This window comes from Neofelis nebulosa, chromosome 1 (genome assembly GCF_028018385.1).
Source record: "Neofelis nebulosa isolate mNeoNeb1 chromosome 1, mNeoNeb1.pri, whole genome shotgun sequence".
NCBI lineage: Eukaryota > Metazoa > Chordata > Mammalia > Carnivora > Felidae > Neofelis > Neofelis nebulosa.
In genome coordinates this window covers 224,736,837-224,756,786 of record NC_080782.1, presented here as the reverse complement: position 1 = coordinate 224,756,786, position 19,950 = coordinate 224,736,837, and the positions used below count along the sequence as shown (strand labels likewise).

The 19,950-nt window shown below is 42.2% G+C and overlaps 1 protein-coding gene across 3 annotated transcripts in view; it reads right to left on the bottom strand.

The window, feature by feature from the left end:
• The window catches only part of THSD1 (thrombospondin type 1 domain containing 1), a 28,776-nt gene extending 11,544 nt beyond the window's left edge, over positions 1-17,232 (bottom strand). The window contains exons 1-3 of one of the 3 annotated variants that reach the window (XM_058686538.1): positions 17,102-17,232; positions 14,119-14,267; positions 8,811-9,776 (exon numbers count right to left, since the gene is read on the bottom strand). In XM_058686538.1, the coding sequence (XP_058542521.1) occupies positions 8,811-9,776; positions 14,119-14,176 (1,024 nt within the window). In that variant the 5' untranslated portion in view covers positions 14,177-14,267; positions 17,102-17,232. Of the gene's footprint in view, positions 1-8,810; positions 9,777-14,118; positions 17,029-17,101 lie in introns of those variants that run through there. The other 2 variants (XM_058686528.1, XM_058686541.1) reach the window with 2 other exon arrangements.
• Between the last annotated feature and the right edge of the window lie 2,718 nt (positions 17,233-19,950).

The window sequence follows — 19,950 nt, the reverse complement described above, 5'->3', positions numbered from 1 at the left end:
AATTGGGAGTGTACTATTAATAAGGTCCTTACACTACATGTGAAGCAAAACATTATTACTCAAAGGTAGACCAAGAATAATTAAAGATATATATTGTAAACTCCAGGACAACCACAAAAAAACATTTTAAGGTATAAACAATAAACCAACAGTGTGGTTAAACTAACTCATAAAAAATATTCAATTAACACAAAAGAAGGCAGAAATGAGGAAAAAGAAACAAAGAACAGAAGAAACAGAAAACTACCAAGATGACAGATCTTAATCTAACCATATAATGGTTACACTAAATATAAATAATCTAAACACACCTCTTAAAAGATAGAGATTGTGAGATTGGGTAAAAAAGCATGACCTAACTATATGTTACTTAAAAGAAACTCACTTAAAACACGAATTCAAAAAGATATATGCATTCCAATGTTTACTGCAGCATTATCTACAATACCCAAGATATGGAAGTAACCTAAGTGTCCACTGATAGATGAATGGATAAAAAAGATGTAAGGTAGGTACACACACACACACACACACACTGGAATAATACTCATCCATAAAAAAGGATGAGATCTTGCCATTTGCACCAATATGGATGGACCTATAGGGCATTATGCTAAGTGAAATAAGTCAGACTGGGAAAAATAAACACTATATGATTTCACTCATATGTGGAATCTAAAAAACAAATGAATAAACAAAAAAAAAGCAGAACTAGATGTATAAATACAGAAACAACCTGACGGTTGCCAGAAGGAAGGGGGTGATAAGATGGGAAAAATGGATGAAGGGAAGTGAGAAATACAGGCTTCCAGTGAAGAAATGAGTAAGTCATAGGAATAAAAGGCACAACACAGAGAAAATAGTCAAAGACATTGTAATAGCATCATATGGTGACAAATGGTAGTCACACTTGTGTTGAGCTAAGCATAACAAATAGAGAAGTTGAATCACTATGTATGTTGTACACCTGAAACTAAGTAACATTGTGTGTCAACTATACTCAGTTAAAATTTTTTTCACTAAAAAACTTACTTTAAATATTAAATACATAAATAGGTTAAATATTAACAGTTGGGAGAAGTTAAACCCATGAACATTCATTAACAGAAAACTGGAGTAACGATACTAGCATCAGACAAGGTAGACTGCAGAACAAGGGATACTACCAGGAATAACAGGGACATTATTACATGATGATAAAAGGGTTAATCTAGAAAGGAGTCTTAACAATCTTAAATGGGGGTGCACCTACCACCAGAGCTTCAAATTCATACCAAATATTCCCAGAACAGTTTAATGACTGGCACATGCAAGCATCTCTTCCAAGCATATATGTAATCACTGCCAGATAGAATAATTAAGTAGTCTCCTACAAAAAAAAATTGTTCTAAGACCCTTCTCTATCAGTACCCATCCAACCTCAAGACCCAGGTCATACCAACCCTGGGCACCAAAACACCCTCTGCATAAAAGTCTTTCTTCATCATTTATGGACAAAAGTTCAATACAGTCACAGGTATATAAAGCACTAGGAAAACATAAGAACACATAGGGCAGATACATTCTCAGGTAATCCAAGTGGTGCAATCTTTGAAATGAGTCATGGAGTATGAGCTCTTTAAAGCAATTAAAAGTCTCTGGGATTTTCACAAGAGTGGGAGCATTACAAACCACGATCCTGGACCAACATCAACTGAGGTGTGGTAATTATGTTCCATCCAGAGGTCCAACTGAACACAATATTGGTTCTGTGTCTCCAGATTACACTGCAGCTCCGCAAATGGAAGAACAATAAGCCAGCTTTGTCCTTAAGCTACAGAGCTATTCAGACACTAAGCCCCTCGTGCCTGCAAAGCCTTGGGACTCTCATATTAAAATCTCTTTGAATTAAAGTATGGTGATTTATTTTTGAAAAATCAACTGGGAATTCCACTACTGAGAAATCTAAACTGAAAATTAAGTCAGTGCATGGTTTATCCTTCTCTTATGCTCATATTTAAGACCACAAAAGGTAGAATTACAAATGCTAATAATCTTTTTGTAAACTCTCATTTACTTTACATAAATATAATTTACTTAATATATAAAGTTATTTGTCAAACTAAAAACAAAAATTCCACTAGTAGTGGCCAGGAAAAAAAAAATCAAAGTTTTAATAAAAGCATGAATATTAACGTCAAAAATTTCATGTTTATAGAAGCATTTTCAACAATAGCCAAATTATGGAAAGAGCCTAAATGTCTGTCCATCAACTGACAAATGGATAAAGAACATGTGGTTTATATATACAATGGAATACTACTTGGCAATGAGAAAGAATGAAATCTGGCCATTTGCAGCAACATGGATGGAACTGGAGGATATTATGTTAAGTGAAATAAGCCAGACAGAGAAAGACAAATACCATATGTTTTCATTTCACTCATCTGTGGATCTTGAGAAACTTAGCGGAAGACCATGGGGGAGGGGAAGAGGGAAAAAAAAAGGCAAACCACAAGAGAGGGAGGGAGGTAAACCACAAGAGACTCTTGGATACTGAGAACTGAGGGATGATGGGGGTGGGGGAGAGGGGAAAGTGGGTGATGGGCATTGAGGAAGGCACTTGTTGGGATGAGCATTGGGTGTTGTATGGAAACCAATTTGACAATAAATTATATAAAAACAATTTTCATTTTGAAATGTTGTATCTTTTTCCCTTGGAAGTAAAATCATGGTTTGTAGGACAATCAACAATAAAAAGTAAACATTTAGGCTACATCTTATGTCCTTTAATTTTAAGCCACATTAATCAAACAGGAACATAGGAAATCAATCAAAGCAATTAACAAATTTAATCAGGCAAACATTTTTAATGCTTTAAGTAATTCTGTCTGTTCCCTGAAGATTTCTACCAATAACTTTGAGGGAAATACCAGGCTAAATGAAAAGTCATTAGATAAATGTAGTTCGTGTTTTAGAAATAAAGAGCAAGATGATCAATATTTCAAATACTTTTCGTGAATGAAAGCTGTTTTGTTTTGTCCTGGTTAGATGTCCATACATGCACTCACACTACATAACAAACCTGTTTGGCCAGCATAAATACCTTTCAGGCTACTAGAGAGGATATTAATTCTGAATGAGCCAAATTTGTCTGGAATAGGAAAAGGGAAATTTGTTTCCACCCCTCAAGACTATCTGAAAGAATACAGCCCATGAAATATTCACAACTGGCAGACATTTTGCTCAAGAAACTAAAGCAACCAAACAAAACACGCTTATAAAAAAAGTTCTTTAGGGGCGCCTGGGTGGCTCAGTCAGTTGAGCATCTGACTCTTGGTTTCAGCTCAGGTCATGATCTCACAGTTTGTGGGCTCAAGCCCCACAATGGGCTCACATCAGGTTCTGCGATGACAGTGCAAAGCCTTCTTGGGATTTTCTTTCTCCCTCTTTCTCTGCTCCTCTCCCACTTGTGCTCTCTCTCTCTCTTTAATAAATTTAAAAAATAAACATTAAAAAAAAAAAAGACATTAGCTTTAAAAAAAAAAAAAGAAAGAAAGAAAGAAAAGAAAGTTCTCTAGACAAGAGTAACTAAAAGCAACAGATGGAGCAAAGGCACCTGGATAAGCAGTTCAGACTTTCTGTGCACAGAACAAGGCTCATTTATATCGGCCAAATCATGCTTGTGGGTTCCAAAGTGGGTTATGTGTGTTTCAAGAGGGGTGGACAGCACAAGACAAGCCAGTGAGATGAGAAAATAGTATAACTTTTTTCAATTTAAACATTTTACATTATTTAATACATGAATTGACAGTTGATTATATGGGAGGCAGTGAAGAATAAGGGTAAAAGCCAGTCAACCATCAGTAGTGGTTAAGCCACTTCACCAACTGAGCTCAGGCAAGTTACTTATTTTGTGCTTCTATTTCTTCACCTATAAAATTGACAAAATTATAAGCCTAACTAATAGGGTTGTTATGAAGATTAAACAGGTTAATATTTATTAATCACTCAGAACAGTGCCTGGTTACAAAGTAATCACTATATAAACATTAGCTTTATTATGTCAGATGATCGCACACAGGATGTCAGATATCCTACAGGATATTCCTAAGGAATCCCAAAAGAAGAGTTTATTCTTGGAAGGATTTACATATTCATTCACTTTCAAAGAATATGGAGTAGTGCAGCATCTAGGGGTCTACTTACATGAATTTTTACAACTGTATTTTCTAGCTTTAGGTAAACTAACTCCCAAAGTGGACAAGTAGCTTAAAAAAGATTCTGGCGGAGTATTAAAGATAATGCACAACGTGCAAACAGGAAGGAACTGACAGGGTTGATAGTTCTGTCCTTGGTAAAAAGCTCTTGTTCAGTCATTATGAAAGAAAAACCATACCATTTAATCACAGAAACAAGAAGATGGCCTAAAAATTAAATTATCAAGGAAACTATAAATATATACACTTTTTATTTACCAAAAAAAAAAACCTAAGTTAAAAAAAATTATGTGACTATGACTTCATATCCTCTATCATTCATTATCAACTTTTACCCTAAATTTATATACTCCCGTCTGAAACGGGATGTTGGGCAGATGTGTTCAGAATTTAGGATTTCTCAACTTATTTTTGTAAGTTATTACAGTGCTATGCCAAGATTACTAACACTCCCCTACCAGGATCTCAGGCAGCATCCCATAGCCAAACACATTAACATTTCTGCAGAGAAAAACATGAACATTCACACCAAGTAGGATTAATGAAGATCATAAATAATTTTTGGTTTAAATGCAGCACATCTATTTTGCATTTCCTGTAAACTGTTATTTACTTACTATCTTCAGGTCTGAAGACATATTTAGAAAAAGAGACAAACATGTCAAACACATTACTCCATTTTCCAAAGGAACTAGTAAGAAATTCAGTGGAGGAAGCAGCTCACACAAGTCATGGTGGGTTCAATGGGGTCCCTAAATGATACTATTTACCAAAAAAAAAAAAAAAAAAAAAAAAAAAAGTCAGCTGCCAATTTAAGTGGAAAATGAAAAGAAGAGAACTCGATTCAGTCATACATTTTTTATACTAAAACCAGAGAAGGCACTGAGGTCCCCATTACTAGCATAAATGTCAGTGATTAGCCGGAGTCAGAGCCACACTCCTGGAGTCTCCAGGAGCATTAGTCCCTCCAGGTATTGCGTCCAGCCCTGGTGGCCAGTTGTGTCTGGTTGCTGCAGCCCCATAGGGAGCCCTTCGCCACCCTCAGGCTGGAACCTCAGAGAACCACTCCTTCCTTCTGCCCCTCTCCAGTGTCTTCTCCCTGCTGCTGTGGGGAAAACTCAGTCTTTAAACGAGCAGAAGAATCAGCGGGAACGCCAACAGCTGGGAGAACCACAAGGTAGACCTCCTGCTCCCAGTGTTTTTAACCAAATGGCTCAAATGTCTTTATATCCCTTGGTTTGTTTCCACTAAATTCAATTCGACTTTTTTTTCTCTTAACTTCTTTTGAAAAGGCAAGTGTAGCCTGAATGATTAAATTAGCTTAATATAATTTTTCTATGCTAATATCTGGACCGGCCACATTTGCATTCAATTTTCACTTGAATAAAACACGTATTGAACAGCTATTAAAGTGCCAGGCCTACTAAGTGGGCCAAATAAATATCACAAATAGCTTCATGGCAGCGCAAGTTGGCTTTTCCCACCAAATGAGCTTCCCCCATGAGAGTGAGGGTGGGCATAAGGCTGAGGGCGGGGGGAGAAAGACACTGAACAAACCACGACAGAAATGATCAATGCCACGAAAGAGGAATGAAGGATGCCGTGCCAGCTTACGGCAAGGGAATTTAGCAAGTTTGGGGTCAAGGAAGAGTGACCCAAGTGAGGACTTGGGAGACAGGTTAACGTCAACCAGGTGAAGGCGGGAGGAGGCTCCCGCCCAGGGATGGTGACTGTGGGTTGGGCAGCCCGGCCACAAAGGGCCCTGCGGATTCTCATCCTCATATCCATTGAGGTAACTTGACAGTTTGATTTTAAGCAGAGGAACAACCTCAGCAGACCTGAGTTTTACATAATCTCTCTGGCTGCAGTGAGAGAACGAAGTGGACAGCGGAGGGAGCTGGAATTGATTAGGAATCTGTTGCAATAGGTTAGCTAAGGGATGACAGAGGTTTAAACCAAGTGGTATCCGCAGAATTGGGGAGACGTGGAGAGATTCAGACACCGAGGAGACAAAACTCATAGGACTTGGTGATTTATTACTTATAGGAGGTGAAGGAGAAGAGGAAGACTCCTGGGCTTCCGGTCTGAACAATGAAAAGGGTGGCGGAGGCCTTACCGAGGAGCAGGTTTAGGGGGTAAGATGATGAGTCGAATTCTAGGTATGTGGCTTTTGAGAGAGATGGGAGACCCGTGAGGGGTGACAGCTGTGCAGCAGCACTTAGATGCAGGGGAGGCATGCCAGTCTGGAGTCACTGGCATCAGGATGGTAATCACCTAGTGGGTGTGTAAATAGTATAAGGCACAGAAGTCCAGGGGCGCCTGGGTGGCTCAGTCGGTTAAGTGTCCGACTTTGGCTCGGGTCATGATCTCATGGTTTGTGAGTTCGAGCCCCCCGTCGGATTCTCTCCTGACAGCTCAGAGTGGAGCCTACTTTGGATTCTGTGTGTCTCTCTCTCTGCCCCTCCCCCACTCACCCTCTGTCTCTCTCTCAAAAATTAACATTAAAAAAAAAAAAAAAAAAAAGGCGAGGAAGTCCAATAGTTAATGGATGAGACCAGGTGGTAGAACTGGCAGGCGAAGGAGACCGTGGAGGAACAGCCAGGCAGGTGGGAGGTAAGCGAGGCGAGTGTGAGGTCACGGAATCAAGGTCAATGAAGACACAGGCTGCAAAGCACCCCTGGGTTTTGGGACCTTGGAAGTCATCCACCGGCTGCTTTAGTGAGAGCACTTTCAGGGGAGGAGTGTGCCTTAGACGTGGGCTCAAAAGTACACGTGAGGTGAGGACATACACCGCAGTGTATAGGCGACTTTTTCAAGAACCTGGACTATAAAAGGAAGGAGAGAGAAAGACGGTATTATGTGGGAGAGAACCAGGGGATGAGGGGTGTTGTTGGCTGTATTTTTAGATAAGAGAATTAAGCATATTTCAAAACTGTTGGGGAGAAGCCCATCAAGGGACAGTTAGAGATGGAAGAGGGAGAGGGGATCAGGATTAACAGAGGATTCCTGATATGAGCAAAGACACTGGGGTCCACAGCAGAGGGCAAGGTTGACCTCGCACTGGAGGAGTGACACTTCTTCCACGGTGGTGACAAAGGAGGACCGATGGCTGCAGGCGCACAGATATTTTAGTGGGAGGGTGAGGTGGCTCGTACCAGATGGCTGCCAGCTGCCCTGTGTGGCAGGAGACAAACTCAGCTCTGAGAGTCAGCCATGGGGCAGGGGTTGAGGTCTGAGGGGGTGGTGTTCTAAAGAATGGGAGCAGCGCTGGCCAGGGTAGCATGGTGGGCCCGGCTGAGGAGGGAGGTGCAACCCACTCACAGTGCCCCTGTCTCCCGGGTGTGACCTTCTCGTCCAGCCTCCATGCAGTGGGCAGGCAGCTGGATTCGTGCATCAGAAGGATAACAGGGCACAGGAGTTTCAGGTATTGGTAGGAGAGAGATGAAACGGGCCATAGAATCCAGGCTGGACAGAGAGGTAAGTGCAAGCAGAGAAGTGACCACAGGGTGCAGAGAAAGTCAAAGGAAATGAGCTTCCAAGGAGAGAAAGTGGGTGAATTTGGAGCAAGAAACACTTGGGGTTCCAAAGACAGTCAGACGCTTGGGCCGTCAGGGTGCATGGAGCTTAGTGGGGATGAAGACGTAAGCAAACGGGACAATCCCTGCCGGATGATTCTCTTGCCAAGACCAGGCCTGCACCCAGGAAAAGGAAAAGAAATGCAAAGAGGAGCATGGGGCATGGATGGAATGGTAATAACCCCACTTCTTTGTGATTAGGTAGGGCATTATGCAAAGAATTTAGAATCTGAACTTTTGGGAAATCTTGCTTTGAAATCTCACTTCTAAAGAAACTCATTCCTGTGAATGAAAGATGTAACAGTAAAGAGACATGATCCGCTAGAGGAAGCCAGAAGTTAACTACATACAATTTGAGATTTAGCTTTGAATTCTGCTCTTCCCTGCCATGGATTTGCCATATGATGTAATAATATAACTTTTTTAACTATAATGCACAGCAGCTAAGGTTTATTGGAAGCACCTGGTCCCTATATGCCAGGCACAATGCGGAGAACCGTGCACATGTATTTCACTGAATTCTCACAACTCTGAGGCAGAAACCATTATTATCCCTGTTTTACTAGTGGGGAAACTGAGACCTAGAGAGGTAAGCAGGGAGCTGGGTCTGCTTATCATTACTCCTAGTTTTTCAGATAAGGATGGACAATGCCATTTGCGACATTATGAGAAGGGAACCATAACAACGATGGTACAGCTCACCTAAATTCAAAATAATAATTTTGACTGCATGAATGCACCACTTTGATTAAAAATTTTTTGAAATCTCAATACCAACCCGGGGGCCTAGGCGGCCCTTTCGGTTAAGCAACGGACTTCAGCTCAGGTCATGATCTTGTGGTTTGTGAGTTCAAGCCCCACATCAGGCTCCGTGCTGACAGTGCAGAGCCTGCTTGGAACTCTCTCTCACTCTCACTCTCACTCTCTCTCTCTCTCTCTCTCTCTCTCTCTCTCCCCCTGCCCCTCCGCACCTTGCACACGTGTGCTCTCTCCCAAAATAAATAAATAAACTTAAAAACAAAATCTCAATACGAACCTATGTTTCTCTGGATTAGCATGCACTCCCTCTCCTTTGTGGAAAAATGGCTTCTGCTTGAAACGCCAAAGTCAAAGCAGTATTTATTCCTCCCCATGTCAAATAAAGTGCAGTTGAATACTGTTCTCCTCTCTCCCAAGGTCAGGCTGTTTTCAGCCAGCCGAATGGTCCCTTCCCCAGGGCGTCTGGGGGCCTCCTTGAAGACCCCGATCACTCCCTGGACGAAGACGCACGGGGGAGGCAGCACCATCACCTCCACTGCAGACTCACACGTGAGTTCCGGCACCGTCACCAGTTTGTATCCAAATTTCTGGGCCAGGTCAATGGGTCCCGTGGAGGTAATGACCGAGTCTTGGCCGAGAAGCTTCAGCACCACAGTGACGTAGGCTTCCGGCCCCACGGGTGCACAGCCAAACTCAACCCACTGACCTTGAGAGAGTTGTGTCCTCTTGCTGGTTCTTATCTCCAGCGGCTGTCCTGGACTCGTTCTTGCCTCGGGAAGACTGTTGGTAAAGATGACATCCACCAAGATGTCAGGTTGGTCCGCAGGGAATGAGCACAGTGGTTGACTGGTAAAAAGGCCCACCTGGAAGGTGCCTTCCGCTGCCCTGGATGTCCTATTCAGGTCAACATGAAAGACAGGCCATTCCACCTTGAGAAAGGCACTTTGCTCCCACAGGTGGACTGGAGTGCTGTTGTCTGCCGCTTCTGGAGTCATGGTGAACCAGTAGTCCCCCGCCTCCTTGAAGTAGAAGCATTCGAACTCCAGTGTTCCCTGGGACTGGTTGGTCAGGAGGTATTTGGTGGTAACAGTCTGATTGGTGTTGGCCTCCAACAACAGGATAGATACATTCCTCAGCATCCCATTAGCCCCACTGACATACTGGAAACCCACCGATACTGTATTGTTGCTTAGTGCTACATGGCCAGGCTTTCCCAAGAGGAGGTATTCAGCTTCTGCAAGAACTGAAATGAAATGGTGAGAACTGGTTTTACAAAGGGATCTTTGAGCAGCACTGTTGGAGACATCAAAGAAAGCAGCACTTTAAACATAAGAGAGGGGCGCCTGGGTGGCTCAGTCGGTTAAGTGTCCGACTTCGGCTCAGGTCATGATCTCGCGGTCCGCGAGTTCGAGCCCCGCGTCGGGCTCTGGGCTGATGGCTCAGAGCCTGGAGCCTGCTTCGGATTCTGTGTCTCCCTCTCTCTCTTCCCCTCCCCTGCTCATGCTCTGTCTCTCTCTGTCTCAAAAATGAACGTTAAAAAAAAAAAATTAAAAATAAATAAATAAAAAATAAACATAAGAGAAGTGTGAAACTCAGCCAAAGGGTGCGTGAGTGATGCTGAGTGCGGATTCTGTTAGTTGGGCACCTGCACTGTTTTCATTCTAAAGTGGCTCTGCACGTTCATCGTCTTTCATGGTTATGCTTAAAACAAGGAATTAGAGACAAATACCCTGAATTCACCGCATTCAACAAAGCAACACGTCTGCAACGAAAATCTATAAAGCGAGAGTAACAATTGATAATTCTCAAGATGTAAATCCAATACCTTAACTTTTCTCATTTTAATCTGTTAAAAAGAAAAGGGGAGGAAAAAAAAGCCCTACATGGAGACATTTGCCCCCCAGGACGGCAAACCCAGACTTCATAGTTTCAACCTACCTGGGAATAAGATCTTTTCACAGTCAATCTGAAATTTCTTGCACTAGAGAGGTTATCTCCATGATAAAAAATACCTGCTAAAGACACCCAACTCCACACCACCCCCCTCCCCCCCCCCCGCCCCGCCCCCGGCAAAAAAGACATCTTGGCCTGAAAATAATCCCTTCTGTTCTTTTGCTAAGAAATTCTTGCCCCACCCTCCTTCCCATAAAAACCTTCCATTTTGTGCAACTTTTAGGACCATCGCTACTTGCTAGATGGGGCGCTGCCTGATTCAGGAATTGCTTCATAAAGCCAATTAGATCTTCAAATTCACTCAGTTGAGTTGTGTTGTGTTTTGTTTTGATAAATCATAGTCTGGTGTCTAGGTATTTGGGGGAAATGGATAAACAGTAAAGTGAGAAAACTTGATTTACATGATGCAATACAGACGGCTGTAGATGACTTAAAATGGAAGACATAAATATACTTCCAAGTTATTTTCTGATATTCAAGCCAAGTACTTAAGCATTTCCACCAGTAAAGGAACCAGTGCCCTTGGTTCGTATGAAGCAGAAATTTTTAGATGAATAAGAATTGCTGACACTTTCTTCTGCACAGGTCATCCAAGGGATAGAGTGAATGTTTATGAAATAGCCAGGCTTCTGGGCAATTTTAGTGACATCACAGTAACCATTGCTAGCCTCGATATGATAGATGACTGCTAGCCCACAACTATCACTCAGTTAAGATCAATCATATCTTTTTAAAAAAGAAACCCATCAGAGCAGCTCAAGTAAAGAGTGGAAAAAACACAGACACACAGGAATCCTTGTTTCTATTTTGAATCCTATCCAAATACATATCAAAGGAGACAGCATTTGGCAGGGCAACAATCAGCGGGCCCATGGCTAGGGTAAGAAACAATTCTAGATTTAAGGCACTCCAGGGTTCTTTTGGCTTGAAAAATAACATGTGTGAGCATGAATTTATTATTCTTATTGTGATTCTCTTATACATACATAATATACACATATCATGGCATACATATCATATATGTCCAAAGGCCATCAAAGTGTTATCTGGGCTGGTGGTCTTTAAATACACCCTGACGTGTATTCGGTTAATGATCATTAGAATCGGTACGTGAATATATTGGCACATAGAGGTTTTTTTTGGTTTTTGTGTTTTTTTGAACGTTTATTTATTTATTTTTGTGAAAGAGACAGACCGAGACACAGACGGAGCATGAGCAGGGTACTGGCACGGAGAGAGGGAGACACAGAATCTAAGCAGGCTCCAGGCTCTGAGCTGTCAGCACAGAGACTGGGTGTGAGTCTCAAACCGCATCTCACGAACATGAGCCGTGAGATCGGGACCTGAATCAAAGTCGGATGCTTAACGACTGAGCCCCCCACATGCCCGTTTTTCCTTTTTAAACAGCTCAGTGCTTTACACATTTCTTATTTGAGATGAGACGAAATCAAATATATAAAACTTGGATAGCCTGGAATGCTTGATCAACACTTGCTTGAAAACCATAATAGAATGAAGGTTTTTTTTTTTTCTTTTTTTCTTTTTCCTTCAGTTAAAACGGAAGTTGAGAGATACTCTCGTTTGGAGGGAGAGAAGTCAAAGTTGAGGAAGGGTGCTGATTCTGACACAGCTGTGCCTGGTTCAGAGGCCACCCAGCACCTATTTGTAAACAGGTGGCTAAAGAGAAGCAGTTAAGATGGAGGAAGGAGTTAAGACTGAGAACAAAGATCAGATTGACTTGAATCTCATGGGGCAGGACAGTTTTTAATGCATTTTAAGATTGAGACCACACACAACTTAGGATAACTAACAAACATGATAGAGATTGTCAACCAGGCAAATAAGACTCTGATTTGATGGGCATCCAATAAATTGAAAAGACACACAGGCCCAGTCAGTAATGGAGAAAAAAAGATACAGTTGATGGGTTCCAGCAGCCCAGAGAGCAGGTGTACTGAGGAGTACTGAGGAGAGAACTTGCTTTACTATAGAACTCTTATTTTCATAGACAAGAATACATCCTCATTTAGAAAACTACAATTGAATTGTACCACATTCTGGCTACCACGGTGTGGTTTTCTCCATTCTTTTAGTTCGCCTCTCCCCATTCCTTTATTATATTTAAAGTAATTGGTGTCTCAATATAAGCATGTTGCATTAAAAACAACAACTGTTAATGGTATATTTTGATCAATATCAAATGGAGAGGGAAAAAACCCAGGTCTAGGAAAATACTTCCTTTTCCATTAGCAGCATGTGCACTCAACTTCTATGTTCTTATTTTATGCTCATTGAACTTTTATTCTCATATTCCAGTAAGATATTTAGTCTCAACGACAAACATCCTTGCACACTGTGTACAAATGGAAAATTCTGATGTCTTTATCATTACGAAACCAAGGACACTTTTGTAATTTTTTGTATGAGGCTGTTGTTACACATGGAGTGATAGGGATTTTAAGTAGGGATGAATAACATTAAGATAATTGAATCCCAGGCTCATTTTCAACAAATCAAGCATCTTCTTGTTTAAATAAACTTCTTCAAACGAAAAGGCTGAGGAAGGCGATTCAATGGACAAAATGAACAGTCCACACTCTGGTCCAGTTATGTGGATGTGTCACTGATATCACACAAGCCATGATCCCTTGGATCATGTTTCTTCAATTTGAAAACAATTTCCACTCTTATACCATGAACTGCTTAGATGTCTATGAAATATTTGGAAATCATCAAAAGAAAAGTAGTACATTGTTGAATCTGTTAAGGTTCAGTAGTTGCATAAAACTCTCTGAGTAACGAACTCAATTTTCAGTTGAAACAAAGTGGATAAAGAAAAGTAACAGTAATCACCTACTCTAGGCCCAGACAAGGTGTTTTCCCTTTCCTATTTTACCATCACAACAGCACTGTGATGTCAACAAGAAACTTGTCCAAGGCAAACAACTGGCAAGGACAGAAATTTGGACTGGTTCCAAAGATATTTTAACAGCAAAACTCTCCTGTAAAGTGAAATCAAACGGAGAATCCCAATTAAAACAAACAAACAAACAAACAAACAAACAACCACACATTCATGTGTGTCTGAGAGTTTCAATGTATAATATTGAATTACTAGGACATCAGTCAAAGAAAATTCAACATAACATGCTTGTCTCCAGTTTGCTTAAATGAAAATGAGGGGCACTTGGGTGGCTCAGGTTATGATCTCATGGTTCATGGGTTCAAGCCCCACATCAGGCTCTGTGCTGACAGCTCAGAGCCTGGAGCCTGCTTCGGATTCTGTGTCTCTCTCTTTCTCTGCCTGTATCCCCATGCATGCTCTGTCTATCTGTCTGTCTCTCTCAAAAATAAATAAACATTAAAATTTTTCAAAAATTTAATAAATGAAATGCCTTTTTTTAAATTCTCTTTTTAAAGGCTTAAAAATATATTTAAAGGGAATTTTGCATCAATATATATAGAACCTTAAGAGAACCCAGGGTGGCAAGGATTCCAGTTTAAAAGGTACTGCACTATAGACGTGCCCTGCCTCCTTCATGCAGGGTCATCAACATCCATGCATTTATAAACCCCACGTTTATGTTTCTTCATTGACACTGACAGCATGATGTATACTTAATAATACTCACCATAGTCACAAAGTACCACCAAGAGTAGATTTGAAAAGTCTTTCAACATTTGTTTCATTCTGATCAGCAAAATCCCAGGTCTTTGGTCTCCTCATGTCCTTTCTCACATCCAAACTGTGTTTTTTTGTGTTGTTTTTTTTCAAAAACACCTGAAATTAGAATCTCAAAAAATGATGCCTCTGTTCAACGTGATTCACAAAATAGTAATCATGAAATGGCAAAACCATTCTGAGAAGTCAAACTTCATGGGTGCCACTGAAAATAGGGAGGTCATTAACTTTCCCCGGGGAAATGATTTGTGCTTGTACGTCCCTTTGGTTCCATTACAGCTCACCTGTTAAGCACATTCAGGTGTGTGCAACACCAAGCTTATTTTTGCAAAACACCAAGTCTCTCATCTTTGTAACGCGTGCTTAAGTGGAGAGTTTATGTGCTGAATTTCATCAAAGTTAAGAGCCAGTCTGGATAACACACTTTCACCTATTTATCTGTTTGGCATTTCACGCCAATCAATTTGCTAAAATTTTGCCAAATTTTCATTTTGCACTGTGCTGCATGGACCGGGCTCGCTTCTACAAATGGACTTACAACCACTGTCTTTCCTGCACGTTATCTGGATTGCTTCATTTCTTAATGCCTAGGAGCTATATCAAAACTATCAAGCCTTTTAAAAAGATACTCAGAGTGTTGCATTTAAATGTGAACTCCCTGTGACACTGACTTCCATTGTTTAGGGTACTCTCAAGAGAAAACAGATAAATAACAATTATCATCTTCTGTCAGTTTCCCAATACTTGTTGCTGTCAGTAATGCATCAGAAGGCAGATGATATCATGCAGCAGTCTTGCCAGACCACCTAGGAGGGTAGGAAATACCTTGCTGGCCTGTGCTTCAGAACGATTTGTGGGAGGGGGCACTTTTGTCTATAAATAGACTAGACTGTAGAATAAGATTCAGGGCCCTTGTCAATTTTTTTCAATTGAAATCTACTAAACTATGGGCTAGTAAGCATAATCAACCAGGTCTTTTCTTAATGTTTACATTTCCCCATTATCCACAGTTAGTCTACTTTAATAATATACTATATTCCAAATATATATGTACATCTCTTCAGAAAAAACAGAAATTAATGGAATTAAAAGGCCTGTTGAAATAATAAAAAAAAAAATCAAGGGGGGGGAACTGATTTGTCTCTATTAGCTTTCTTTCAGTAGGAGTTGGTTGAACAAAGGAAACACTGTACTTCCTCAAAGGGAAGCAGAGATTTGAAGTGTAATTAGGCAGATGATTAAGGGCCACTCCCCTCCCCAACATAAAAAGAAAATTCCACTTTGCTGGAATTAGGCATAGATTTGACCCAATCTTTTCCTTGAACCTGGACTGGGAAACAGGGTGGAAGACAGCAGGTGAACATCACCGTATCCCCCAGGCAAGTTTGGGCACTTAAGGCAATAAAACGCTTCCTTTTGAATTACTGATACTCAAGTAACCACAGTAAGGAGGGGCAAGGATCCCTGGCTCCCAAAAGTTGAATGGGCTCCTCCCAAATTGCTTGATTTTCCATGATAACCATTTTTTAAAGAAGCTCCTAATCGCAACTGATGTGATTGTAACACATTTTCCTTCTTATAAAAATGATGAGTAAAACACAGAATAGTGTGATAATCTGTATTTAGAACTGAATGGAAATGGAAAAATAAGCCTACCTAAAAATCATAAGGATTTTTAAAATGTTCTTAAGCTTTTGAAAATAAGTGCTTAAGTTTTACTATCCCATTCACTAATTTGAAGACCTTAAGAGAGCACCCCACAATGGAATGGAACGCTGGGTAAAAAGCACATTTTTTTTTTTTAAATAAGATTCCTTCCTTTCTCTCTCTCTTTTTACTTTGTTTGCTTATTGTCTTCCAACATGTTGTTCCCAATACCAAGACTGTCTACTTTTACAATGTTTGGCTTGAGAATCATTTTGAGAAAATAAAAACTTACGTCTATTTTACACACATTTAAAAACACTTCTATATAGCATTCAGACATAAACATTTACAGAAAACTTCCAAATGCATCAGCTAGAGGGTAGGGAGAAGTAGTGAATATTTTCAGTGGCTAATGGCATCACGCCAAGCTCAGATCCCCTGTTTTTGCTGAAACCAGTTAAGATTGATTCCTACGGTGTCTTCATTGCTGCGGAAAAAGAAAAGGAATTAACCTAAACTCTACTAGGACCAATGATTTATCAAAGAATTAAAGGGAAAACAAAAAGAAGCAAAGTGACTCTATCCCTTCTGACAAACAGGCACACGCTCGTGTGCATCCATCTAATAATATTTATTAACCGGAAATCCCTAGTTCCAAAGCAGCCTGTGTAAACAGGCATTATTTATACACTCAGTGCAGCGGGCTCTGCCCTGGTCCCACGGACTGGACGCAGCTTCCCTAGGAGGCTGTGCGCTCCCCACATCTCCAGTTCCCCAAAGGCCCGCAAGTCAAGTTCATGCCTGGAAATCTAGCCCTGCCCAAGTTGTCAGCACAGAGCTCCATTAAAATGAGGACCGTTCTGAAATGCTGAAATCTCATACAGCGTGTACCCCAGAAAAGATTTCTTTCTGGAAATAGACAAACTTGTTCAGAAACGCGGAGCACCCCCAAGACGCTATCTTTCAAGGGTCCCAACCCATCGGACTCAACACCAGTCTGCAGCCAGCCTGGGTCTCTCGCCAACACCTGTGCCAAGAGAGCCGGGACTCCGAGACGCGCAGACGGACACTTTCCACAGAGTATCCCCTGGGGCGGAGGCTGAGCACCCAGCGGCGGAGGGAGCTGCAACTGCACCTCCACCTGCGCTGCGAGCCGGCGGGGAGGGCGGGGCGGGCAGGGTCCAAGGGGTATTGCCCGACCCCCCACCCCCACCCCCCGGAGCCGCCGGGGACTCCGGCAGCACAGCAGCGCCCACGGGGGCTGGGGGGCAGCAGGGTCTTCCTACCTCTCGGGACCGGCGGGCGCAGCGGCCAGAGCTGGGGCGAGCGAGGCGGGCGGCGGGCGGCGGGCTGGTGGCCTCAGGAGCCACGAGGAAACGCGCACGGCATCCCGCGTCCCGGGACTGCCCGCCTGAGCCCGCTGGCTCTCGGCTCCGCTGCCCCGCCCAGGCCCGCCCCCGACGGACGGCGCAGGGAGGGCGGCACCGGAGGGCGGGGGGCCGGGCAGCGGGCGAAGTCAACCCCGCCCGCTCTGGGCTGCGCATCCTCCCAAGCGCGCGCGGCCGGCGGAGCCTCGGGGAGCCGGGCAGAGCCCCGGGGAGCCGGGCAGAGCCCCGACGCGCCCTCGCCCGCGGCCCGCGGCCCACGGCCGGGGCCAAGGGCGAGCCGCGGTCTCCCCTCGTTCCGATTCAGTCACTTCTCCCCCGGTGTCATTTTCTTCTGGGGGACCACAAAAGTAGGTCATCCAAGTGGCCTAACTGGTGGGCAGTAAACTTTGGCTTCCCAAATGTTCTTGGGGATTGTCAAAAGAGAATCAGGTCAAGTGCATCTCAGTTTCGATTTTTCTCTCTCAGGAGCCAGAGTTGGTTCAATTAAAAACATAAAAAGTGACATTTAATAAACTCTTAATTCTCAAGTGTTAAAGTTGTCTTTTGAAAAGAATGCTAGAGGATAGGGCTGCACCTTAACAGCTGTGCTCGGTTTTCAGTACACGGAAAAAAAAATGTGAATAGTTTCCCATTTGCTTTTCTTTTATGCAAAATACACCATTTTACAGACAAAAGTAGTGTGTGGTAATAGAAATCAGAACATAGTGGTGGCCTCTAGGGAGCAGGTGACTGGAAAGAGGCACCAGGGAACTTTGGGGATGTCAGATATGTTCTGTTGGCTGGGGTGTGAGTTACATGATCTATTACGCATTTGTTAAAATGCGTCCATCTTAAGATCTGTGCATTTCACTGAAATTTTACCTCAATTTTTCAAACAAAAATATAGCATTTGCAGGTGCTTGAATCCGTCACTTAATCTTTGAAAAGATAGCACAATTCTTTATCAGAGTTATCAGAGGTTGTCTGAGGTACCAAATTTGCTAAGTACTTATCTTGTCCAATAATTAATCCTATCAGTACCAACTCAATCCATCCAAGCTTTCACTGACAGAATCATCTAGTCCAACATCCATTCATCAGCTCAAGTTGGGATTTCTTTTCAAATACATGCCACAGTCCTTGGCGTTTTTGAAAGTAAAAGCTCAACATAAAGAGTGGGCTTTGGAGTTACAGAAAGCTTCGTTCCAGCCCTACCTCAGTAACCTTGGCAAACGCTTAATCCCTCCTCTCCCCCAGCATAAAAGGCATAGGTGTACTGACGTAGTGTGGTGACGAAGTGGAATATATATATAGAAAGCAACTTGCTCTGCATTAATCTTGCAGACACACACTCTCCCTACAAATCCACCCTTGGAATTTAGGAGGACCTAAATCCAGGTACAAGTGACTGGATCAGTGCACTTGGACACTTTTTAAGTAACAGCTGTATTGAGATGCTTGGTCATTTTTGTCTTAATCAGAATTCTTGCCAGACTGTATTTCTGTCTTTGTTGCACATGTAAGGGTGTAATGTTTGGTAAAGGAACGCGGCATAGGCATGTAGGGAAAAAAAGCTTCCAAAAGAACGGTGATATGGTCTTGCTGGGATTAATTAAAACAAGCTGCTGTCAAGGTACCTTTAATTCTCTTTCAGGGTCAGTGACTGGTCTAGTAATTTTGTGCAAATTGTGTAAAACGTATTCACAATCTCAACAGTGTCCTTTATACACATGGAGAGATCTTTTATTTCCTCAGATAATGCTCTGAGAGAAAAGCTTTAACTGACTCATGATTATCAGGACTCAAGGAAGAACACAAATGACCCAATTTTCACCTGTAATAACAAGATCTTACACGTGTGTTAACCTGATTTCTGGCATGCTTCCCACATCATGGATATGCCCCCATGTCATGTAAGACACAGTATCTTAGACAGGCTGAGTCCTGACAAGTCTGGTTGAGAAACCTCTTGGGCATATGGTAAAGGACACAGACTTAGGTTTGCGAGTAAATTCATGACACATCATAATCCAAAAATCATTTGAGTATTCAGCTAATACTTAACTAGGAGCCTACCATGTACAATCACTGACCTAAACCAGAAAAGACTTAAAAGATTCAATTATATGAACCTTTGAGTTTTATTTTTTTTTTAATGTTCTTATTTATTTTTGAAGGAGAGAGAGACAGAGCATGAGCGGGCGAAGAGCAGAGAGAGAGGGAGACACAGAATCCAAAGCAGGCTCCAGGCTCTGAGCTGTCAGCACAAAGCCCGATGCGGGGCTCGAAGTCATGAACTGTGAGATATGACCTGAGCTGAAATCGGATGTTTAACCGACTGAGCCACTGAGGCGCCCCTTGAATCTTTGAACTTTAAAGAAACCCAATTCCTCTAATTTTTTATGGCTCCAAGACAAAATATAGTCATGTACACAGGACAGATAATAACTATTATGGAATTTAGAAATAGAGTCATATACTGAAAACAGATTTTTCTAAAGCAGGTAGGAATGAGCACAGTATGATAATTGGGGTGGAGATGGAGAAGTGAATGGGGAAACAGTTAAGAAAGGGAAGTCTGCAGAGTCAAAGGAAGTATGCCCCAGGAATGGGAAGGGGCACACCTCATGCTGTTCCTCTAACCCAACGGCCTCCACTTACTGACGATCTCTTGGTCCTTGCGAGCCTAGTTTATGAGGCTCATAAACTTCCTCTCCCACAAGAACTAAAGGATCCTCCTTCTGTCTTGCACAGCATGTACCTGTGCC